We start from the raw sequence: 25,494 nt of genomic DNA on the forward strand, positions 1-25,494 counted from the left end.
AATTCTGCTTTCTCCCATTCTCACCTACAATAATTTCCCTATTTGTTCCTCTCTGTAACAGACGAGTACATAAAGAAAAAGGCTCCGATGGCACCTAGCGAGTCCCCAAGCACAGCCCACCTCTCCTACTCCACACAACACCTGTGATTACAATATGCCGTGCTCATGTCACTCCACCTAAACAGTAGGTTCCTTAAAGACAGAACCCCTGTGTTGTCGCTCTGTTTCTCTCTGTTCTATGTACACTCTGCACCAGCCTCGCTGCCAAAGACACACGTACGCGTTACCCTAGTACAGGCTAGCTACAGGGACACCGGGGTCCTACAAACGGGCGTCTGAAGTTACTATTTCCGTAATGCCTCTACTTCCCCCTTTCAATTAAGAAAAACAAGAAAAAGAAGAAGAAAAAAGCTTTGAGATGACGTGGTGACAGGAGGACGAGAAGCTACGGACAGGCCCAGTCTTGCGGACCCGGGGCTGGCAAGGAACCGGCGGGATGTGAGGGCGGAAGGCCCACGCGACAACCACCACCCTGGGTAGGTCAGAGTGGCTGGCGGACCTGGCGGCGCTGCCGGCGGAGACTGGGTGGGCGCGGCAGCTCGCTCTGGTACTCCGGGAGGCCGCGCCAAGCCCGGGCCGACAGCGGGGCTCCGGGCGCGGCTACTACGGTCCGGGCTCAGCGGGCGAGGACATGGCGAACGAACCCGGCTCGGCGCTTACCATGGTGAGGCCGCAGGTGGGGCGCGCCGCGCTCTGGCTCTGGAGGAGCTCGGGCTACCGCCCAGAGAAGCGGAGCTCTGGCCGCTCCGGACCTGCTGCCCCTGACAGGAGCCTCCTCCGCTTCGCCTCTTGCCAAGATGGCGGCCCCAAGCCACGTCTCCAACCGGAAACGGCGCGGGTCAAAGGGCGGGGGGCGGGGCCGACAGGCGCTCCTGGGTGCCAGTAAACTCAGTCCTCCGTTAGCCAAGGATTTGCTGGGAGTTTGGGTAGAATTGTGGCGCATCGTCCTTCTGTCCTTTCTTTTTCTTCGCCTGCGTTTATTTGTTGCTTTTTCTTAAATTTCATAAAACCACTCAATGGAATATGTAAAATAATCTGTGAACATGAGGAACTAGTATCTAGAATAATTAACGTCTAGAACTCTGTAATAAAACCGGCATGGTGTCCCTTCACCTGTAATCCCAGGTAAGTAGGAGGTTGAGGAAGAAGATCAAAAATTGTCCAGCCGGGTTCAAACCTTTAATCCCAGCACTCGGGAGTCAGAGGCAGTCCGATCTCTATAAATTTGAAGCCAACCTGGGCTACGGAGCAAGTGCGGGAGAGCCACAGCTACACAGTGAAACCCTGTCTTGAAAAACAATGCAATAGTAAGATAGATAGATAGATAGATAGATAGATAGATAGATAGATAGATAGATAGATAGATAGATAGATAGATAGAGATAGATGATAGATAGATAGATAGATAGATAGATAGATAGATAGGGAATAAAATACTGACACATGCTACAACATGGATTAACCTTGAGAAGAGGTAAAAAAAAAAAAAAGCCAGATGCAAAGGACACTATTTGTATGCAAAATCCAAACCAGGGCTATCCATGAAAATAGCAGATAAGTGATTTATTGGAGTCTTTGAAGACTAGAAAGTGACTGCTAGTTCATGAGAAGCTTATGTTTGAAGTTGAATGTTATGGAATTACCCAGAGGTAAATATCCTAAAAGCCACTGAACTGTATGTTTATCTTAAATATATGGTTAATTTATTTTTAAATCGTGTGTGTGTGTGTGTGTGTGTGTGTGTGTGTGTGTGTGTGTTCAGGTATGTGCCTATGCATGCAGGTGCACCTGATATGGGTGCTGGGAATCGAACTGGGGTCCTCTGAAAAAGCAACAAATTCTGCTGAGCCACCTCTCCAGTCCTGAACTATATACTTCAAAAGGGTGGGATTTTTTGTTGTGTTTTAGGGCCCTGGCTCAGCAGTTAAAATCCTATATTGCTCTTGCAGAACACCAATCTTGCAGATTTGGTTTTCCCCTGCTTCAAAAATGAAAGAAGAGAAATGTATGTTCACAAGTATCCTTGGTAAGGAGAGCCTTAGAGGCCATATAAGGTAAGTTAAAACAAACCAGGAATCAGACAGACCTGTGCTTAAGGCCTGAGTCATTAGTTAAGTCACTGCATGTCTCTAAGTCTCAGTTATTATTCTTTAAAGAATAATTTATTTTATGTATATGAGCACACTGTAGCTGTCTTCAGACACACCAGAAGAGGGCATCGGATCCCATTACAGATGGTTGTGAGCCACCATGTGGTTGCTGGGATTTGAACTCAGGACCTCTGGAAGAGCAGCCAGTGCTCTTAACCATTGAAACATCTCACCAGCCCTCAGTTATCATTCTTTAAACTGGTGGTAACACATACTTCATAAGTTTATGAAGTTAGATAATATAAAATAAATTAGACTGGGGCTGGGGGTTGGGGATTTAGCTCAGTGGTAGAGCGCTTGCCTAGCAAGCGCAAGGCCCTGGGTTTGGTCCCCAGCTCTGGAAAAAAAAAAAAAAAAAGAAAAAAGAAAAAAAAATTAGACTGGGACTGGAGTGATGGCTCAGCAGTTAAAAACACTGACTGCTCTTTCAGAAGTCCTGAGTTCGATTCCCAGCTCACAACCATCTGTAATTGGATCTGATGCCCTCTTCTGGTGTGTCTGAAAATAGCTACAACGTACTCATAAATGAAATAAATCGATAAATCTTAAAAACTAATTAGACTATATAAGCTAAGTGTTCCACCTCAGTAATTGCTCAACAATATATACTTGTTATTATGGACATAGCATCACAGAAATAAAACCAAAAAAAGCAATTGCACTAAAAACATATTTTTAAGACACCTTCTTCTTGATTATGAGGGTTCCAGGCTTGTAGATAGGATATAAACATACATGCAGGCAAAACGCCCATACATATAAAAGTAAATACATATTTCTAAAGGTTTATTTATTCTATGTATGTGAGTAAACTTTTGCTGTCTTCAGACAGGTCAGAAGAGGTCATCAGATCTCCATTACAGATGGTTGTGAGCCACCATGGGGTTGCTGGGAATTGAACTTAGGACCTCTGGGAGAGCAGATTCTTAACTGCTGGGCCATCTCTCCAGCCTTATATTTTTTTTAAGAATTAGAAAAACACTCACTAACAGAAAATAAAAGTAAATATTTAAAAATTTTAAAGAAGAAAGAATGGGCTGGAGAGACAGTCAGTGATTAAGAGAATTGGCTGCTCTCCCAGAGCATCTAGGTTCAATTTCCTTCCAACATCCACATGGCAGCTCACATCTGTCTGTGACTCCTGTCCCAGGGAATCTGACTCCCTCATGTAGACATATATGCAAGCAGAACACCAATGTACATAAAATAAAAATAAAATTAAGAAAAAGAAGAATTATGTTCTGGTGCTCTGTTCCATAGAAAAGTTGACTATTAAAAACATAATACAGTTTAGTATATATTTATTTAAAAAAATCTAGAAGGAAAAACCCTGATTTTTTTTTTCCCACAACGTAATGAGAACTGTTGGTGGCACACGTGTGGAACAGCAGCACTTGAGAGGCAGAAACAGGCTACTATGAGTTTGAGGCCAAGTCCATATAGTGAGATGTTTGCCAGCCAGAGGTGCATCATAAGCCCTTGTGTCAAGTAAGAAAAAAAAAAAAAAAAGTGAGGGGCTGAAGGGATGGCTCAGCAGTCAGCAGTTAAGCGCACTGACTGCCCTTCCAGACGTCCTGAGTTCAGTTCCCAGCAACCACAAGGTGGCTCACAACCATCTGTAAAGGAATCTGATGCCCTCTTCTGGTGTCTGAAGATGTACATGCACAGAGCACTCATACATTGTTTATGGGGGAAAAAAGTCGAGGATCTAGAAATGCTAGGGTTTGAATACTTTGTAATGTACACATGTATAGAAACAACACAAAATGCCCCATAAATCTGTGCAATTTTTAGGTATCGATTTTTTTTAAGATTTAAATTTTTTTTTAAATTTTTTCCTTTTTTCTTTTTTTTCGGAGCTGGGGACCGAACCCAGGGCCTTGCGCTTGCTAGGCAAGCGTTAAAATTTTTTAAATTTATTTCATATATGTGGGTACACGGTTCCTGTCTTCAGACACACCAGAGGAGGGCATGAGATTCCATTGTGGTTGCTGGGAATTGAACTCAGGAAGAGCAGTCGGTGCTCTTAGCCGTTGAGCCATCTCTCCAGCCTTCGATTTTCTTTTTAAAAGAAGTATGTCTTAGTATCTTATTTTTCTTTTGCAAGAGTTGGGATTACAGCTCTGAACATTGTTTTCTTTTGTGTGTGTGTGGTGGGGGGGGGAGGTTTGGGGCCCCAGACAGGGTTTCTCTGTGTGTAGCCATGGCTTTCCTGAAACTCGAATTGTAGATGAGACTGGCCTAGAACTCAGAGATCCATCTGCCTCTCCCTCCTCAGTGCTGGGATTAAAGGTGTACGACACCAGGCCTGGCTGCACTGTTCTTCTTCTTTTTTTTTTTTTTTTAACATTTATTTATTTATTATATATCAGTATACTGTAGCTGTCTTCAGATACACCAGAAGAGGGCATCAGATCTCTTTACAGATGGTTGTGAGCCACCATGTGGTTTCTGGGAATTGAACTCATGACCTCTGGAAGAGCAGTCGGGTGCTCTTAACTGCTGAGCCATCTCTCCAGCCCACTGTTCTTCTTTTTAAGGTAGCTTTTGTGGTGAATTTCTATGATTCATGTACATTTCTCTAACCTTGATTGCCAAAATTAATTACACCAGTAGTTTTATTTATTCATTATGTTTTCCTCAATCACTTATTCCTTGATTTGTCCAATGGGTATTCTGTTATCCTGAGTTTCATCAGTACTCAATCCAGAACCCTGTGCATGCTGTGTAAGTGCTGTACCACAGAGGTACACCTCCTTGCTTTATTATTTTAAAAACTATTTTATGTGTATGAGTGTTTGGCCTGCATATATGCAAGTGTCTGTGCCCTTGGAGGCCAGAAGAAGGCATTTAGATCTTCCTGGGTCTGGAGGTGCTGGGACTAGAACCTGGGTCCTCTGGAAGAGCAGTCAGTGCTTTTAACCACTGAGCCATCACAAAACTTGATTAAAAATATAAAAATAAAAACATTTTATTTCATGAAGGAAAAGTGCATATACTGTGTGTGTGTGTGTGTGTGTGTGTGTGTGTGTGTGTATGTGTGTGTATGTGTGTGTGTACATGAGTTGGTTCTTTCCGCTTCTACATGGATTCTGATGTTTGAATTGTGTTCATCAGGTCATCCTGTGCCTTCCGATAGCAGGTACCTTTACCTGCCAAGCCAAATCATCTCATCAGCCCTTATTGTGATCTTTAGTCCAGAGGCTGTGTCTAATTTTACTATTTGATCCTATTTTACTTTTTGAGAAAGAGGGTCTCACATGACCCAGACTGGTCTTGTACTCCTGATTCCTCTGCTTCTACCCTTCCAAGAGTTGGGATTATAGACCTGCACACCATGCCTGGCTTCCAGTGAGGAATTTCAAAGTACTATTTATGCAATCTACTGGTACTAGGAAGAATTTTAACAGACTCCATAAAGTTGCCCTCTGGCCTGTACACACACATAGGGCATATGTGCTTTCCTACATGAAATAATGTGGTTTTATTTTCTTCAGTTTTTTGTTGTTTTGAAACTGGACCCCAGTTGCCCAGGCTGGCCTCAAATTTACAAAGTTACTGACTGAGGCTGACCTAGAACTTCTAATCCTCCTGCCTCCACCTCCAAAGTGCTAGGAATTACAGTTATGCACCAACTTGCCTGGCACATAGTTTTCTTTAGCAAGTAAAAATACAGGACATAGTTAAATCCTAATCTCAGATGAAGAAAAAGTATGCTCGTGTGACATCGTTCACCATGAGGAAAAGGGCTATTGTGTCATAGAGATGCTAAGAAAGGGGTTTTAAACATGATTAGACTTTTCCCCGAAGAGTGTCTAAATTGTGGTTAGGCCCATCTAGGAGAAACTGCCAAATGAGCCTTGTCTTTGAGATGACAGTTTCCAGTTGGAGAAAAGAAATCCACTAGCCTGGTCTCCCACCTTTGGCCACTAGATGTCACAACCGACTCAGCTGCGGAAACCATAGACAAGCACGCGGCTTGGCCGCCTAGTGCGCGGGGCCGCTCTATCCCAGCGCCGCGTCTCTGCTTCCGCCACCACCGGCGAAGGGAGTAGGGGGCGGGGCCGTAGGTCTCGCGATCATTCCTCTTGGCTCTCGCTTTGTTTTGTTTTATTTATCTTTTTGCCTAACGACTGACAACTGGCGGCTTGTTGAGCTTAGGGATCCTTGAAGTGGCCGGGCCTGAGAGTGAGACCCCAGTCCTAGGCTGGGGTTCTTTCCAAATAGAGGAAACGGATCCCGAAGGGCTACAGGTAACTGATGCTCCCGCAAGCGCACTCCCGACTGCCGTTCTTTGCTTTCCGCGCCCCACCAACTGCCCTGGATCCTCGACTCTCCCGAGAACCCAGTGGGATCCTATCGTCAAAACGGGTGGAAGTAGAGGTGATAGATACTTTAGGGATTAGTGGATGGGACCGAGACCGAATATACCTTCTCTGAGGACCATCCTTCCCCTTCTTGGGTCAGACGTGATCCTCGGGCTGAACTGTTTATACTCTAGAACTTCAACAGCCTTGTCCCATCTCTGTACCCTCCAGCCCGTGACAGAAGCCTTAACGCTGTGGGAAAACTGACCAAACCTGACACCGCCGCAGTCTACCTCTGCATACTCTGCTTCCCTCGACTGCATCTTATGTGTAGTTTTGGGTTGCTGTTGGAAAGGGTTGGATATCATTTTCTTCCGCACCTCTCTCGGCACTCAGCCAAGTGCTGGCTAAAAAAGAGTTGAAGCTGATTATCGGTTTACTCTTGGGTCAGAAAACTTTCCTTTGGGGAAACTTGGGTGGGGGTGAACGCATTTCTGCGTGGAATGCTGGATGCCTATCCCATGGTAGGAGATATGTAATCGTATCTTCTTCTGCTTAGACCAAAATTGTTGAGAACCAGACATATGATGAGCGTCTAGAGATTAACGACTCGGAAGAGGTTGCCAGTATTAGCACTCCAACCCCAGGACATCAAGGTAAGAGAAGCTGAAAGACAAAAAGGGAAGTGGCTTTCAAAACAGTGGCGCGGATAGGATTCGGGTTGTATTCAGCAAGCTCTTAAGATTATGTCAGCAAGTGTTAACCTCCTGCGTTAGCTTGCGGCTAATTTTGTTTCTCACTAGTTGAGGGAGAAATCAGTTCATCAGACTTTGGGATCTTCTTTGAGTGCAAACTTATCCCCTATCACTGTTAACTTCATGTTACTGCTCTGTATAGATTCTGGCACAGGTTGACTGTGTTTTGTTTTTTGATTATTTTTTAAATGTTTTTGTGTCTGAATGTTATTTGCCTGCATGTTTTCTCTGTGAACCATTTGCCTGCCTGGTGCCTTCAGAGTCCAGAAGAGGATGTCAGATCTCCTTGAACTGGGGTTACAAATGGGTTATGAGCTGCTACGAGGTTGCTGGGGATTGAACCCTGGGACCTCTGGAGGATCAACCAGTGCTTTTAATCATTGAGCCATTGCACCCGCCTAGCTCACTGGTTTTGTTTTTAACAATTCATTAAAAAGCTTACTTGTGGACTGGATTGATGGTTCAATGATTAAGAGCACTGACTGCTCTTCCAGAGGTCCTGAGTTCAATTCCCAGCAACCACATGATGGCTCACAACCATCTGTAGTGAGGTCTGATGCTCTGTGAAGACGGCTACAGTGTACTTATATAATAAATATAAATAAATCTTTAAAAAAAAAAAAAAGCTTACTTGCCCTTAACCTGCCACCCAACCATGATTGCAACAGTTTTATCAAAAGGCTTAACACCATTTATTTATCACCTAACCTTTTTTCATTTTGCTTTTGTTTTTCGAGACAGGTGTAGTCCTGGCTGCCCTGTAATTCACTCTGGACAAGGCTGGTCTCCAACTCATATCTGCCTGCCCCTGCCTCCCCATTACTGAGAATAAAGGCGTCTGTCAGTACTCCCAGCTCAACTAACATTTTTGAATGCTTGCTATGTGCCATGTTAGCACTGGGTGATACAACGGCGAACAAAAGACACATCCCTGCCGGCCTGACACTTGTAATCTTAGAAGAAAGATGCCGGTGGATAAATAGTCATCATGACAGTGTCACGTGTGCAGTAATGAACGCAAATGGTTACTGCTGCGAAACATAAAACTGGTGGGTGGGGATGGACTGGTGGCCAGGGAAGACTCTAGAGAAAAGACAAGTGCATGGGGAGAGGGGAGTGTGTTGGGGTCTGATCAGAAGAGAGGCAAGAGGCATAACAAACAATGCAAAACTCCAGAGGCTGTGGCTACCACATGTAGAATTTATTGGAGAGTACACAGGTGACAGTGAGGCAGTGAGTGGAAGTGCTGTGGCAGTGGCTGGGTTGCGATGGTAATGGTTTGGACTGCAGCATGAGTAGAGACACGACACAGATACAATACAGATTACAGAATCATTAAGGCTTGCTCATGCATTAGATTTCAGTCCTGAGTTGAGGATCACACTCATTTTTGTTTACTGTGGTCAAATATACATGGTATAGAATGCTAGGTTAGCCACCTCAAGCGTAAAGTTAAATGGCTTTGGGTACACTTAGGTTTCGTGGTGACTGTCACCACTATCTTAGTTATTTTTCTATTGCTGTGATAATACACCATGGCCAAGGCAACTTAGAGAAGAAAGTTTATTGGGGCTTACAGTTTCAGGGGATTAGAGCCTATGATGGTGAGAAAAATCATGGCAGCAGGAGTGGCTGAGAGTTTATATCTTTAGACACAACCATGAGGCATAGAGAGCTAAACGGGAATGGCATAGGCTTTTGAAACCTCCAAGCCCATCTCCAGTGACACATCATCTGCATAGGACCACACTTCCTTCCTAATCTCTGTCTATCAAACAGCTCTATCAACTGCTGACCAAACATTCAAACATACGAGCCTCTGGGGGCTGTTCTCATTGAAAACACTACTAGACCATCCTCGTCATTAAATAGTGACAGCTGCCAGGCATGGTGGCCCATGACTTTAGTTCCAGCCCTCGGGAGACAGAGGCAGGTGGATCTCAATGAATTTGAAGCCAACCTGATCTATGTAGTAAGGTCCAGGACAGACGGCTACATAGTGAGACCCCGCTTCAGAAACAAACAAACAAAAGATTTCTTGATTCCTTTCTCCCTCCCAGTCCCTGCTAACCACTAATTTGTTCCTATGAAGTTGCCTATTAGTGGTGTTTCCTAGGTAAAATCATAATGACCTTTTGTGCCTGGCTCATATCATATATACATGTTTCAAGGTTTGCTTATGCTATAACATGTATCAATTTTTCAATTTCGTGGCTGAATAATAATAGGCTATAGTATGGATACACAATGAGAGGTTTTAAAACCTCTCATCTAATAGACGCTGGTGCTGTTTTTGCCTGTGGCAATCAAGAACAATGCTGCCATGTCTGGTGGTGTACAGTGTCTTTCTGGATTCTCACTTTTAGTACTTTTGAATACATACTTTATTTCCCAAAATTACAGAATGCTTCATGACTCTCCATATCATCCTTGCACAGGCTGTGTTAATCTCTGCGTTATTCCAGATTTTAGTGTATGTGCTGTTGGAAGCGAGCACATTGTGTAATAGTGAGCCACTAGGTTTTCTTTACTCCAACATAGGGTTTTATTTGCTTATTTGAAAATGGGGTTTTATCCTGTGGCGCCTGGACTAACTGGAACTCACCATGTAGCTCAGGCTGGCCTTGAATTTGTGGTACTCTCCTTGCCTCAGTTTCCTGAGTGCTGTCCAGGGACTTAGTGAATTTATGCTCTTGTCAGCTGTGGACTTGTTTCATCTGGGTAATTTAATAAGTCAAAAATGTTCAGTTTGCATCTAACGTTTTCACACGGTAGGCAGGCGCTCTACCACTGAGCTAAATCCCCAACCCTGGCTCATGCTGGCTAGTCTTAACGTCTGGTTATGCTTTCGATTTCAGAATGTTGTTATTCCTACACATTCTCTTTGCTCTTATGCCCTGACTCAAATCCAGATTCACAGCCAGCTGTTATTTGCCAGGCTCTAAACCACTTTCTTCCAGGTAGGCTTTGTCACTCAGTCCTGTCCCTGACCCCGTTTAGAGGAGGAAATGCTGACACTCAGAGAGGGTAAGTCACCTCATGCAGGTGATGGAGTTGACCCCAAGCCCTCTGCCCATTAGCCCAGCAGCTGTTCCTTCTCTATTCACACATGCCATTTTACCCCTGATTCAGTTCTATCTCTGTTCATAGTTGCACTAATAGGTAAGTGTAGTATCTAGTCTGGATACTACAGAGGAGTGTTTATAACAACTTCTTGATTGACATAGCTATGACGAGAATTCCATATCCTAGCTTTCCTCTAATGTTTTATTTATTTTATTTTGAGATAGGGTCTTACCATGTAGCCTTAGTCTTGAGTTCACAGGTCCGTCTACTTCTGCCTCCCTAGTACTAGGACTAAAACATGCCAACACACCCAGCTTGCTTTGTGTCTGTGTGGCGTGTGTGGTAAAAATCATCTGTAACCTCGTGTTTTTCCACCTGTCCACTTTGTTCCCAGAAATAACAACTTTGAGACTTCTGTATAAAGAAATGCTTGGGCCAATGACTAGCTCTGTCCCTGACTAGCTCATATCTTAATTACCTGTTTATTTTATTCTAAGTCATGCCATATGACTGGTTATCTGGTCCTCAGTTTCATACAACTGCCTTGTGTTTCTGGGGTAAAATCTTCTGCACCTGACTATTTTCCCAGAATTCCTCTATCTCTGCCAGATGTCTCCCCTTCTAATCTTGCCTCAGCTCATTGGCTAAGGCTTCAAAAATAAAAATTGACAGGTAAATGTCTACACATTGCACAAAAGATTTCCAAAAATTTCCTTCACATGTGTGTCTCTGTGAGTTTGAGGCCAACCTGGACTACACAGTGAATTCCAAGATAGCCAGGGCTATACAGGGAAACCCTGTCTTAAAAAACTAGGGAGGTTGGGGGGTGGAAGGAAAACCAAAAACAAATATGTAAATTAAATAAAAAATATAAACTTTTGTTTTTTTTACACAATAATTTAAACATTAACTAATGAAAAAATTCTTCCTCTAAGGCCCTCCTTTTTCTGCCGCTCTTCCCAGCAAGGTGATGGCTGATAACAGCAGTGATGAGTACGAGGAGGACAACAAGGTGCGTGTGCTGGGCCCTTGCTTCCCTTGGGATTCGGGCTCTGGTGTGGTCAGTGTGAGATGGCCCTGAGTCCGTCTAGTGCCTGAGGACCGCTGAGCTCCTGAGGGAACTCAAGAGTAGAGTCCTGGGCTGGAGAGATGGCTCAGCGGTTAAGAGCACCTGACTACTGTTCCAGAGGTCCTGAGTTCAATTCCCAGCAACCACATGGTGGCTCACAACCATCTGTAATGGGATGTGATGCCCTCTTCTGGTGTGTCTGACAGCTACAGTGTACTTATATATAATAAATGAATAAATCTTAAAAAAAAAAAAGAGTAGAGTCCTGAGTTATCGGCTTGTCAGGAATGAAGCTCAGGAATGAAGCCTGCTGTGATTATCTGCTGTCAGGTGCTAGCTAGCATGTCACCTAGTGTCTCACATTTCCTGGGGCACCCATCCTGACACACGGTCTTTACAGCTGGCTTTCGTCAGGAGCGCCATCTAAGATGCGGCACTGGGTTTAGACTTTATTGGTTATAAGAATCAGCTAGGATATTATATTGCTCTTTAAATTAAGATTCCTTGGGCTAAGAGCACTGATTGCTCTTCTGGGTTCAATTCCCAGCCCATAAATGGCAGCTCACATGGAAACTCTGGTTGCAAGGAATCTAATGCTGTCTCTGGCCTCTCTGGGTACCAGACACCAAGGCTGTGCACTGACACACATGCAGGCAAAACACCCATACACATACAATAAAATAGTAAAAATCAAAATATAGATTCTTAATTCCCTCCCAGAGTCTCAAAGGTCCTGTCTCAGAACTTAGTTTTGATAAGCAGGAAATTTGGAAAAATTCATATACTAAGCAAGTTTTTAGAATTATTAGCCTAGGCATGGTTTTATACCCAGCACTTGTGATACCAATATTTTATGACACCAGTGTCTTTCTTTTTGTTTTCTATATGTATATGTGTATTTTCAAAACAGGATTTCTTTTTGTAGTAACCCTGGCTGTCCTGGAACTCACTTTGTGGACCAAGTTGCCTTGAATTCACAGACATCCACCTGCCTCTGCCTCCCAAGTGCTGGGGTTAAAGGTGAGTACCACCACTGCCTAGCTCAACAGCCAATATTTTTGTTTTTGAGACAGGTCTCTGTAAAACCCGAGCAGACCAACTCACTATGTAGACAAGACTAGCCTCAAACTAACTTGGAGAAATCTATTCCATCTGCCTCTGCCTCCTGAGTGCTAAGATTAAAGTCATGTACCACCGTGCCAGTCTGACAGTCAGAATTTGCCTTTTGCCAATGCTGTCTGGGCTGACGAGATGGCTCAGTATGTAAAGTGCTCACCAAGTTTGATACCTGAATTGGATCTTTGTGACTCAATCCTAGAAGCAGAGTTGCAGCAAGCTGTATTCTGTCTTCCATGCATACACTGTGGCATGTGCATACCTTCTCCACATAAATAAATAAAAATATGATTAAAATCTGCTTCCTATGTGAGCAAGGTAAGTCCTTATCAGTTATACCAGTATACCAATAAAGTGTACTAAATAAATTCTGTATTTGTTACTTAGAAATAGCATAGATATTACAAGTCATAATATACTTTTATCTAGTATTAGAGGAAAACCAGGTGACCAAAACCAGGTCTTTGGCGGGGGGTCGGGAGAGCTCATGTCACTAAGACTGGCTTTAAATTCCTAATCTTCCTACCTCCACCTCCAGAGTTCAGGGATTACTGGTATGGGCTGCCATTTTATGTGGCAGTTGGAATTGAACCCAGGGCTTCATCCATGGTAGCCCTCAGAAACAGATCTTTTATTTGCATTTGGTTTTTTTTTATTTTGGTTTTGGTTTGGTTTTTTTTTTAATAGATTTATTTATTTTATGTATATGAGTATACACACTGTCACTGTCTTCAGACACACCAGAAGAGGGCTTCAGTTTCCATTATAGATGGTTGTAAACTTCCATGTGCTTGCTGGGAATTGAATTCTGGACCTCTGGAAGAACAGCCAGTGCTCTTAACTGCTAAGCTATCCCTCTAGCCCCTGAAAGCTACTTTAAAAGGAGGCCAGTTGACCATCTGTCAGGTCCTAAGGGAGGGCACACTACAGGCTACGACCACAGAGACAAAGCTATAGACCTTGTTTCAACTGTCTGTGTAAGGGCACACGGCCAGGCCTTCTCTCACAAACCTGAGAGGATAGAGTGGAGCATGGCCAGCCAGAAACTCAAATTAGGCTCTAATGTGCAGAACAAAGGGGCCTCTTATTCTGAATTAGAATGTATAGTCACTATGCTTAATTCACAGAGAAGGGGACTGTGGACAAACCAGACACACCATGAAGGGGGTATCACAAAGCAAACATGATTGATTATGGACTATATTCTGCTGATATTTTTCAGCCCCTTACTTTGATCATTCTTGCAAATTAGATACTAGGTTTCTCTGCGGTCTTTCAGTACTATGAGCCTATAAAGTTTGTCTTCCCAGCTTCATCTTTCCTTACTCCCCAAATAATCTTGAGTTGTTACCCTTTTCCAGAATTTATTTAATATTTAATTTTTAAAATTATGTGTGTGTATCTTTGCATGTGAGTGCAAGTGCCCATGGAGGCCAGAAGAGATCAGATCCCCTTGAGCTGGAGTTCTAGAAGGGGAGCCTGTCAGCTGCCTTATGAGGCTTTGAGGAGCCAAATTCCAGTCTTCTGCAAGAGCAGTTTGTGCTCTTAGCCACTGAGCTATCTCCCCAGCCCTCTATGATTTATTTTATCCTTACTTATATATAGATGGGGCCTGTGGCTATGTGAATGTGAGTGCAGGTGCCCTCCGAGTCCAGAGGACCCCTGGAATTGGAGGGCCAGGCAGTTGGGAGCCTCTGGACTTGGAAGCTGCAATGGATATTGGTTGCTCCTAACTGAGGAGCCATTTCTCAGCCCCACCACCCTTTTCTAAATTTTAGAGAGTGAGGCTTCTGTAACTGCCTCCCCTCCCCTTCCCTGCCCAGGAGAAGAAGAAGCCCTCACAGCTGACCCCTCAGCAAGGCTTCAGTGAGAATGATGACGACGATGACGATGACTCCTCTGAGACCGACTCTGATGACGATGACGACGACGAGGAGCATGGAGCACCCCTGGAAGGGTAGGAAGGACCCTGTTCCAAGGGGACGTCCTTCAGGATGGCAGTAGAAGGGACGTATCTGAGTAGATCATAGCATCCTTTGATGCCCTCTACTTAGGATTTTCCTCCTCTCTCAGGAGTCCAGCACTAGTTTTCATTTTTCTCTGCCTATCTGTCCTGCGATGTCATTTACACTATCTGAAACATTTGTGGGCTCAGCAAACGCGCTGGGTTAACCTAAAACCTAGGCATCGCTCCTGCCTTTCAGGGAGCCCCAGTGTGGGAAAGATGAAGTGTACTTGCACACATGCCAAAGCATTTCTATGTAGTGGGGAAACCGCGTGCATACAAGCATTTCCGTTTTAGGCTGAGGTCCTTCCTGGACAGGAGAGAGGAGCTTCAGGCCTCACATTGAGGCAGGGTTCTTGGGTGACGCTAAGAAAACAACAGTAACAACAACAACAACAATAGCAACAAAAACCCCATCTTACTCTGTTGCAGCCCCATTGTCACAGTGAGTCCTAATTCACTCCAATAGGTTATAATCAACATGTGTTCTGAAGACCATCCATTTACAGTGGGGGATATAGCTCAGTGGTAGTGATGATGGACATGGTGACACAGACCTGTAATCCCAACATTCAGGAGGCTGAAACCTAAGTATTACAGGCCTGTGGCCAGCATGAGCTGAATACGACCCTGTCTCAAAAAAACCCAAGGCTTGGGTCAGATGGCTTAAAGGGTGAAGGCATCTGCCTCACGTCTGAGGGACCCATGTGGTGGAAGGAGAGAACCAGTTCCCTCAAGTTGTCTCTGACCTGTGTACGCATATCTATTCTCTCATACACTGAGTCTTCCTCACCTCCCTGTGCATGCACTGTTATGTGCACTTACACACACGTGTACATACATGACATTCATTTACCACACATGCGCACATACATACTCAAAGGTTTTTAAAAGTTGTGGAGCCTGGAGAGATGGTTCAGCAGTTAAGAGCACTGGTTGTTCTTACCGAAGACCTGGGTTCAATTCCCAGCACCCATATGGCTGCTCACAATTGTCTGTCACTCCAATCCCAGGGGATCTGACACATTCTTCAGGCTTCCTTGGGTACAAGGTACAGATGTAATGCAGAGTCATACTTGTAGGCAAAACACCCATACACATTTTTAAAATAAGCATGGGTTTCCTGCAACTTTCTCCTTTTGTGTGAGAGATATTTCACAGCCAACTATAATCAGTGTCGAAACTGCCTTGTAGGCCACGAGAACATAGGCTGTAGCAGGGGAAAGGTAGGCTTGAGGTCATATCCCTATTGGTCAAATCCCACACAGGCTGGCCAGGCCTGCTGCTGTGCTCCCCGAGGGCCACTCTGATCTGCATGCCTCCTTCCCAGGGCCTATGATCCTGCGGACTATGAGCATCTGCCAGTCTCGGCTGAGATCAAGGAGCTCTTTGAGTACATTAGCCGGTAAGCATGAGAGCCTGAACACACCTCGCCTGCCTTGCGTGAGCCTTTGCACTCTCTAGTCTGAAGCAGCACCAAGCTCCTTTGGGGCTTTTTAACCCAGTCAAGTGACATTTTCTCACTGCTTCCTTCTTCCCTCAACTGTCCCTTGCAGGTACACACCTCAGTTGATTGATCTGGACCACAAACTGAAACCTTTCATTCCTGATTTTATCCCAGCTGTTGGGGATATCGATGCATTTTTAAAGGTACAGATGGTGCATCCTAAAAACGAGTCCCCTGGGGTTTGTCCCAGCTCCTCTATTCTGAAAATTCCTCTAGTTTCTCTGACTGCCTTAGTAGTGCTCATTGCATTGGAGTTCTTAACCTTGCCGCCTCCTCCAGATTCCACTCACTGTGTTAGGTGATACAGTATTCTGCGTTTCTCTCCTAACAAACCATGAATTTGTCTGCTCCATATGTCATGTGAGCTCATCCTCAATAGCACTTAGTCTAGTAGAATAGTCACGCATGCTTCTCACTGTTAGCGTCCTACTGGAAATTTCCTACTGGAAATAATTGCCAGCAGCTGACAGGACACAGAGCCATGGCTGTGCTGTGGCTCTCACATTCCCTCTCACTGATCCTAACCTTCTCTGAACCAGGTGCCACGTCCTGATGGAAAGCCTGACCACCTGGGCCTCTTGGTTTTAGATGAACCGTCTACCAAGCAGTCGGACCCTACCGTGCTTTCCCTGTGGTTAACAGAGAATTCCAAGCAGCATAACATTACGGTGAGCCGCTGCTCCAGAGCAGGGCCTCGATCTGAGGCTCCACTGCTCTGTTCAGTTGATCATTGCCTGTTAAAGGGGGTGTGGCTTCAGACCAGCCCGGGTTTTTAGTGATGGCTTTATTGAGATGCAGTTTACATACTGTGTATATAAGTATTTTTGCTTGCATGCATGCCTGTGCATCTCAGGGATGCAGCACCCATGGGAACCAAAAGGGAGATGCTAGGAACCTGGGTCCTCTAAAAGAGCAGCCAGTGCTCTTAACCTCTAAGCCATCTCTCCAGGCACGAGTCACTCTTTTAAATTAGAGGATTCACCGGCTTTTGGTACACTCATGGAGCTGTGTGCTTACCTCTACAGTTAGTATGGTAGCCAGAGTCAAAGCCATACTTTTCCATGCTAGGTAGATTCCCTAGCGCTGAGCTGAGCTCCAGCCCTTCATCACAACTTACAAAGCCTCATCACTCCAGAAAGAAGCCCTAGAGATGGTGTCCTCTCCTCAGCGACCTTCATTCCCCCTCATAACTAAGTGATAATCTATTTCTGTATAAACCACAGTGCATTTGGCCCCATCAGTTAATGTTAATGATGTCACTAGAGCATTCAAGTCCAAGTCAGTGTGGCGTCTGTGTCATTTCTCTTGGATGTGTGTGGAGGGGAGGATCCCATTGCCATTCAGTACTCTGGTCAGCATTTTGAAGAACTGCCAAAATGTTTTTTGAATTGGTAGCAGTCCCCCAGCAATGAGTGAGAATATAAACTTCTCTTAAGTCCTTACCTGCACTGTGACTGGCCTTTTAAATTCTGGGCATCTAGAACAGATAGGAAATGGCATTTCACTGTGGTTGGCCTCCCAGTTACCACGCGCATCCTTCCCACACCTACACCAGGTTTTTATGTTTTCTTTATTTTTGAGACAAGATCTCAGATAGCTCAGGTTAGCCTTGATCTTCCTGCTTCTACCTCCTAAGTGCTGGGATTGTAGGTGGCAGGTGCATATCACTATGCCCAGTTAACAACTCCCTCCCTCCCTCCCTCCCTCCCTCCCTCCCTCCCTCCCTCCCTCCTTCCTTCCTCCCTTCCTTCCTCCCTCCCTTCTTTCCTTCCTCCCTCCCTCCCTCCCTCCCTCCCTCCCTCCCTTCCTTCCTTCCTCCCTTCCTTCCTTTCCTTCTTTTTCTTTTCTTTTCTTTTTTTTTCTTTTTTCTAGCTTTTTGAGATAAGGTCTGTCTATGTAGCCTTGGTTTCCCTGGAACTCACTATATACCAGGGTGACCTCAAACTCACTGACTCCACCTACCTCTGCCTTCAAAGTGCTGGGAAAGTCCAGCAAACAGCACTTTTCCGGTTAGTTGTTTTAAATTACTGTCCTGGTATGCTTTCTGTTGCCATGACAAACATCATGACCAAAATCACTTGGGGAGGAAAGGGTTTGTTTGACTTGCACATCCCATGTCACTGAAGTCCATTTCCTGAAGGAAGGCAGGTCAGGAATTGAAGCAGAACCATGGAGGAGTGCTGCCTGCTGGCTCCTCTTCCTGTCTTGTCCTTGGACACCAAGACCACCTGCTAAGGGCTGGCAGAGCCCACAGTGTACTAGGGCTTCAATCATCAACCCAGAAAATGCCCCACAAACCTGCCCACAGGGCAGATTAGTGAGGCCAGTTCCTCAGCTGCAGCCCCCTCTTCCCAGATGACATCAGCTGTGTCAACCTGACATAAAACAGTAACCCACACACACAAACCCCGAACAACCAACAGTTATTATGGGTTGATTTGCATTTCATTATAATGTGTCTAATCATGGTTCTCCTTATTTTTCTAGCAACATATGAAAGTAAAGAGCCTAGAGGATGCAGAAAAGAATCCCAAAGCCATTGACACCTGGATTGAGAGCATCTCTGAGTTACACCGTTCCAAGCCCCCTGCGACTGTGCACTACACCAGGTGACAATAACTACAGGTCACTATGTAGTCTTGGCTGACCTCCTGCTTCTCTGCCTCCTGCATGACAGTACCTGGCAGAGACATGGCTTCACCACTGTAATTTATAGTAAGTGTCACCATTTGTGACCCTTTGCTCCTGAGGAAAGGTCAAAACCTGGGGATAAACTGGATCAACCCAAGGTCCTTAAAAAAAATTAACATTTACACTGTACTTCATGTAAAGTAGGAAAGTTGGCAGCCGCTGGCAGATGGCAGGGGCAAACATGAGAGTTCTCTGCTTCAAACCATGCCTGGTAAACTTAGTTTCCGGTCAGGGTGCTCCTGAAACCCTGGTGCTTTGGACTGAGTGCCTGGTTTAGAGGTGGCTAATGTCATTGTTCCATGATTGCACTTCATATTCTCCTCTCCGCTTTTAGGCCCATGCCTGACATTGACACTCTGATGCAGGAGTGGTCCCCTGAGTTTGAAGAGCTCCTGGGAAAGGTGAGGGAAGGAGTGGGAGGAAATATGGCACTGTCCAGGCCCAGTGTTCCTCTCTTCCTGTGTTTTCACTCTGACCTTTAATGGAACTAGAACCCGTGATAGCTATTTGTGTATCAGAAAGCTTGGTCACTTTGCCAACTGAACATCCTTACATAACCAGCACATTAGATTGGTAAACAGCACACTGCCAGCCTTCCAGAAATCTTCTCTCTCCTCCCAAAGTCACCATTGTCCTGTTTTTATAATTTCTCTAAATCTAAACAGCTCTTCCCCCTGCCCATCCCCAGTAGTGGAGATTGAACCTAGGACCTCACACACGGTAGGCAAGTGCTCTACCACTGAGCTGATCAGAGTTTCAGCCCTCGAAGCACACTCTGTGTCGTCCTCTTCTCTGCGTGATGGGAGATTCATCTACCTTGTTCTATGTCTTGTTTATCCATTTTCATAAATGGACTGTATACCATCCTTTAATTTGTGTATAGGTGACATGATCTACGATGAACATTTGGGTACTTTCCAGTTCTCGTGTATTTCAATAATGCTTCCGGGACGTGGTACAGAGCAGGCATGTTTGATAAGCATGTACACCCGTGTCACTGGGATGTGGTATGGAGCAGGCATGTTGATAAGCATGTACACCCGTGTCACTGCTTTAGATACTACTTTGTCTAGAGGTGATGTTTATTTTTGTCTAAGAAATTGATGTCTCAGTTTTTATTGCCAAGATATTTAAATTTTACCCATTCATCTATCTATTATTTTTGTCTGCTCGTCTATCTATCTTTTTGTCCAACAACATCTATTTCCTGGAGAGCAGTCTAAGGGCTTCCTGCATATTAGGCAGGTGCTTTACCAGCTGAGCTTCCCTCCGTAGTGAGAGAAAAGTGAGAGACCATTGTTTGTTTTTGTTTCAGAGAGAAGCTCTCACTGAGTATCCTAAACTAGAACTCTCTGTATAGCCCAAGTTGGCCTCCAACTCATGGCAATCCTCCTGCTTCAGCCTCTGAGGGCTGGGATTACAGGATGAGCCTCCACACCCAAGCAAACCCAGAATTTTCCTCCTCCTCTTCGGTACCATTCAAACTGACAGCTTCCATCATGGCCTGTCCACACGTTCATACCTGCTGACCCTTTCCCAGGCCTCCCTCACTGCCTCCCTGTTTGTAGCCTATGCCCCAGGCTACTGCCATCTCTCCCACTCTCCCCTAAGCTCCTTTCCCGCTTCTTACCCCACATGCAGACATGAACAGCTGGAGACCGCATGTGGTGATCGTATTGCTGTTTGTTTCTCTGGTTTGTGTGAATTTAATTCCATCTTCATGGCTAAGTGGAATTCTGTTGTCTATAGGTGTCCATTTCATTATCCATTCGTCTGTTGATGGACATGTAGACCGTGTCCTTTTCTTGCTCTGTGAGGAGACATGCATCCTTTGTGCATGTGCCCAGGAGGGGCGGGGCTGAGTCATGTTCGGACATTCTAGTTGTAGGTTTCTGAGAAGTGTTCATGTAGATTCCCAGCGTGGCGGTTAGCAGTTTACGTTCTCAGCCGTGAATAAGGTTCCTCTTTCCCTCATCCCTGCCAGTGGTTGTTGTCATCTGTTTCCTTGAACACTAGCCGCTTGGACTTGTGTGAGATAGAAGCAAAGTAGTTTTCCTTTGCTTTCCTTAGCCATCAAGGAGATGAATTTGGGCTGATTTTTGTGCAGAGTGAGAAGTGTGGACCTAATGTCACTCTTTACAAGTGGATTTGGTTTTGTCAGCACTAGTTACTTCACAGGTTCCTTGCCGGTGTGCACTTCCTGTACCTTTTGGTCTACACTGTTGTATTGGCAGTACTGTGCTAGTGTTGTCACTGTGGCTCTGTGGTATAGTTTGAGGTAAGGTAATGTGACACCTCTGACTGTGCTCTTTTCCTTAGGACTACCTTGACTACTTTGACTCTCTGGTCTTTATATTCCCACATGAACTTTAGAAATGTCTGTCCTGGTTGTGTGAAGACTGCTACTGGAATTTTGATGGGGAATGCATTGCATCTGTATACTGTGTCCAGTAGTGTGGCCATTTCCACAGTATTAATTGTAATTGTGGGGCGAGTGCAGACACGCCATGGTGTACATGTGGAGGTCAAAGGAAACTGTGGAGTTGGTCTCTCTTTCCACCTCTGGGATTGAACTCAGGCTATAAGACTTGCAAGACAGATGTTTTACTCACTGGTAGCAGTATATATTTTTAATGGTTAAGCCATCTTTCCAGTCCTTTTATTTGTTTGTTTGTGACAGACTCTCAATGTAGCCCCAGATGGTCTGAAACTTACTATGTAGACCAGGCTATCCTGGAACTCATAGAGATCTATCTATCCTGAGTGCTGGGATTCAAGGGCCTATATTGAGCCTTTTGATGGTGGATCATCCTATGTTCCCACCAGGTGAGTCTGCCCACTGTCGAGATCGATTGCAGCCTGGCTGAGTACATTGACATGATCTGTGGTAAGCTTCTCCCCCATCCTCTCCAGCCCTGCCTCTGGCAGCTGTGTTCTAGGCCTTTGGAAGGGTTTCCTGCTCCGTGCACTGTAGTGTCTTGGTTTACAGTCTTCACTGGAAGCCAGCTGTGCTCTTTACAGCCTCTAGGGTGGCATTGGGACTGAGCATCAAACCCCCAAATAACATGTCCCACTTGGGAGGGGACTGGCATCCTAAACAGAGGGGCCCCAGTGCCAGAGCGTGTTGGTTTCCATCCCTGCACACGCTTGTGTGTTGCAGCCATCCTGGACATTCCTTTCTACAAGAGCCGGATTCAGTCCCTCCACCTGCTCTTTTCCCTCTACTCAGAATTCAAGAATTCCCAGGTAAGACAAGCAGCGGCTTCCCCGAAACTGTCCAGGGCCCTGCTGGGGTTGTTCTCATCTGGGCACTGTTACCCTTCCCTTCCCATGATTAAGTGAGCAGCAGAGAAGGCTGGGGTGGGGAAGTGAGAGAAGAAGATGGAGCTCAGTGAGGATCCGCTCAGTCAAGCAGCTTTGCTTTGAAGGAGAAGGGCACATGGCTGTTTCTTTCAAAGGTGAAACTAATGTATGAATTTGGAAGCAAACCTAGGAGAAAGATGAAATGGTTGTTTTGTTTTGAGACATGTCTCACTCTGGCCCAGATTGACCTCGAAATCATGGTGTAGCCCAAGCTAGCTTTAGATTCACAGTGATCCTTCTGCCTCAACCTCTCAACTGCTGTGGTGACAGGCCTGTGCCAACATGCTCAGTTTAGCTTAAAGGGGCTTTAAAGTGGTCGTCTCTGTTAAAATGAGCAGTCAGCATATTGCAAACATGTTCTCTCTCCTTTCTTGCAGCATTTTAAAGCTCTTGCTGAAGGCAAGAAAACATTCACTCCTCCATCCAACTCTGCCTCCCAGGCTGGAGATGCGGAGACACTGAGTTTCCTCTGAGCCTCCTCTTGGGGCTGTGCTTCAAAGTCAGGTGAACATGGTCTCTGTTGGCAGCTTAACATCTCCCTGCTCCACAGTTGGACCCTGGCCACACAAGTCCTGCTGCCTTGTCTTTGAGAGCAGGGCACACCTGGGCTACACCTGCCTCCCTTTGCCTTTCCCGAGGAAGGATGTGTCCACACTGCTGTGGGCAGCTGAGTTGGAAGAACTGGGACTCCGAGAGCCTCAGAACTTCCAGAGACACACAGACTGTTCTGTCAGGCTATGATGGAATATATATTGGTTTTCACCCATGGCTCCTGGCTCATTACTCTCCCATTGCCCTGATGATTTCTAGACTGAGTAGGATTGGTTGGGGCCTCACATCAAGCCTGCCTCTGCCTCTGAGAAGCATGTCCTTCTGTCTCTGACCATCTGCCCTCCTTTAACCTCCCTTTCTCCCCAAATAGCCCACAACCCCGAATCTCTTCCCCAAGGCAATCATGGATATCTGCTCTTAACAGTCTTACATTCTTTTACTTTTGTTGGAGTTGTGAGACATCATCTCATGTAGCCCAGCTTGGTTTTGAACTGTCTGTGCAGGCTGGTCTTGAAGACCTGATCTTCGGGCCTCCACCTCTACCTCCCAGGCACTAGGCCTACCGGCGTATTCAGCCAAACCCTTCTTATTCTTAAAGCCTTTGACCCACTTGGATAGTAGACCAAGACCCTCATTTAGATGGGGGCTTGCTCCTTACTAGCAAGGAAGCAATACTGAGTAGTTTCCAGACCTCCCTGAGCATCCCACCCAATCCATGGCATTAGGTCAGAGCATTTTTGCCTAGTCACATGCCAGCATAGTGGTTCAGGTTTCAACTGTTCCTTGTGTGATGTCTCCATGGAAACTTAAAAGGTCAGATAGTCAGATGCAGAGAGGTTCCCAAAGATGTCATGCATCTTCTTACACACTTTGTGAATTTTAAAATAACCTTATTTTAGACTGGTTCTCTGTACAGCCCAGACTGGTCTACAATCACTGTGAAGCTCAGGCTAGCATGAGCTCATTATCCTCTTCCTTTGCCTCCTGGATGCTGGGGTTACACCACGAGCCTGAGCCTCCATGCCCACTCTTCTCCTCTTCACCTGCATCCTTTGAACATCTTTTTTTTTTTTTTTTTTTTTTTTTTTGGAGCTGGGGACCGAACCCAGGGCCTTGCGCTTCCTAGGCAAGCGCTCTACCACTGAGCTAAATCCCCAACCCCATTTGAACATCTTTTATGAGAAATTGGGAAAAGTGTTTCTCCGGTTCTGTGATATGTTGAATCTGAGGAGCAAGTTGTGGGAACTCCTAACTTACTATTGGTTGTGAGAAGCACAGGCAAGAGCGTATGGCTCCAGGTAGCATGGCTGTGGTAGTGTTTGGAGGCGCTGCTTAAGTGGGGTAGAAGTGCAGGACAGATTCAGGAAATATTTCGGAGTGTTATCAACAGGTCTCCAGCCAGGAAACCTGAAACCATTTTAGGTTTTTGGTTTTTTTAAGGTTTATATATGAGTGCACTGTCTTCAGACACACCAGAAGAGGGCATCAGATCCCATTACCAATGGTTGTGAGCCACCATGTGAACTCAGGACCTCTGGAAGAGCAGCCAGTGCTCTTAACCACTAAGTCATCTCTCCAGCCCCATTCTAGATGTTTTTAACAAAGGACATTAACACAACAGTATACAAAAGTATGGGGAAAGAGCTGGCAAGATGGCATAGCAGGCAAAGTGTGCTTACCACACAGCCTGACCACCTGAGTCCAGTCCCTGGAACTCACGTGGTGGAAGGAGAGAACCACCAACACTTGTCTTCTGTAAACCACATGCACTTGCATGAACGCACACACGCACGTATGCACGCACACGCATGCACACATGCACACACTGGTGTATGGCAGTTTAAAGGTTAGTATCTAGGAGGTGGCTGTGGCCCAGTGCTGAGAGCAAAGGAGGGTTGCAGAGCCTCACCCCCCACTGCAGGGACTTTGAGCAAGGTTGTGGCTTCCTCTCCCACCTTCTCACCTCCCATGACAGACAAATGCAGGCTGAGAATTGGAATCCAGCAGCACAAGAATGAGGGATTTTCCTTTGTCTATGTGGAAGTTCTGACCCTGCCCTTGGAATTTTTATGGGGACCTCACTGAACAGGCTTAATTGACTCCAGGACAAATATGGAGAAATAAGACCAGTCCCAAAGAGTGTGCTCTATTGCTAAGATGCTGGGGAGGGAAACCCAGCAAGACCCCTGTGTTTGATCCTTCAGTATTCCCTCCTCTCTGAGAGACATGCTAATAGACGTAGAACCAAGGATGAGATATTTTGGGCTTAAACAACGGAATGAGTAATGGAACCATGTACTAACCAGGAGAAAGTGGGGCCACAGTGGATTGGAGGAAAGGCTCCACTGTCAGCCAGACCAACACACACAGACTCATGTCTTCAAACTCAAACCAGCGGTGATCACATCAGCCCTGAGGCTGTGTTGCTGCCTCATTCTGACACTAGGCCAGGGGCTCTGCTTTCTTACTATTAGTGTTAGAATTTGCCTCATGAGGAGTGGAAGGATGCTGTGATAGCTCGGATGCTCCATTAGGTTTCCAGGGAGCAGGCTACCTTAGCTACAGCTCTTATGGCCATTAATGGTCCACATTAGACTAACATCCTGCTGCTCCTGGTGGGTAACCAGGTGCTTGCTGTATAATTGAAAACTCATCCAAGGACTGGAGAGATGGCTCAGCGGTTAAGAGCACTGACTGCTCTTCCAGAGGTCCTGAGTTCAAGTCCCAGCAACCATATGGTGGCTCTCAACCATCTGTAATGGGATCTGATTCCCTCTTCTGGTGTGTCTGAAGACAGTGACCGTGTACTCACATACATGAAATAAATAATCTTTAAAAAAGAAAGAAAACTCA

General features: G+C 45.4%; 2 protein-coding genes and 1 non-coding gene across 8 annotated transcripts in view; 1 reads left to right on the forward strand and 2 right to left on the reverse strand.

Annotated features, from left to right (window-relative positions):
* The window catches only part of Arcn1 (archain 1 coat protein complex I subunit delta), a 24,624-nt gene extending 23,779 nt beyond the window's left edge, over positions 1–845 (reverse strand). Inside the window, 1 exon segment of the mRNA NM_001007662.1 lies at positions 721–845. Coding sequence (NP_001007663.1) covers positions 721–723 — 3 coding nt within the window. The 5' untranslated portion in view covers positions 724–845.
* Positions 243–22,855, forward strand: Ift46 (intraflagellar transport 46). 6 transcript variants are annotated; one of them, XM_087560967.1, is made up of 13 exons: positions 243–536; positions 2,010–2,114; positions 7,077–7,173; positions 11,274–11,350; positions 14,347–14,480; positions 15,859–15,933; positions 16,085–16,178; positions 16,575–16,703; positions 18,523–18,644; positions 19,061–19,127; positions 21,553–21,613; positions 21,887–21,972; positions 22,467–22,851. In XM_087560967.1, the coding sequence occupies exons 4-13, from the start codon at positions 11,309–11,311 to the stop codon at positions 22,560–22,562; spliced, it is 906 nt and encodes a 301-aa protein (XP_087417093.1). In that variant the 5' UTR covers positions 243–536; positions 2,010–2,114; positions 7,077–7,173; positions 11,274–11,308; the 3' UTR covers positions 22,563–22,851.
* LOC148004100 (U6 spliceosomal RNA) lies at positions 9,666–9,769 on the reverse strand. Its single transcript, XR_015628369.1, has one exon. It is a non-coding gene; the product is annotated as a U6 spliceosomal RNA (small nuclear RNA).
* Positions 22,856–25,494: the final 2,639 nt, after the last annotated feature.

Source organism: Rattus norvegicus, chromosome 8, assembly GCF_021556685.1.
Source record: "Rattus norvegicus strain SHRSP/BbbUtx chromosome 8, alternate assembly SHRSP_T2T, whole genome shotgun sequence".
NCBI classification, from domain to species: domain Eukaryota; kingdom Metazoa; phylum Chordata; class Mammalia; order Rodentia; family Muridae; genus Rattus; species Rattus norvegicus.

Coding starts and splice junctions, on each gene's coding strand:
- Ift46 (XM_087560964.1), top strand. CDS start 6,471: ATGCTCCCGCAAGCGCACTCCCGACTGCCGTTCTTTGCTTTCCGCGCC. Junction 11,351..14,346: donor AGTACGAGGAGGACAACAAG/GTGCGTGTGCTG, acceptor TTCCCTGCCCAG/GAGAAGAAGAAGCCCTCACA. Junction 21,614..21,886: donor GTACATTGACATGATCTGTG/GTAAGCTTCTCC, acceptor TGTGTGTTGCAG/CCATCCTGGACATTCCTTTC.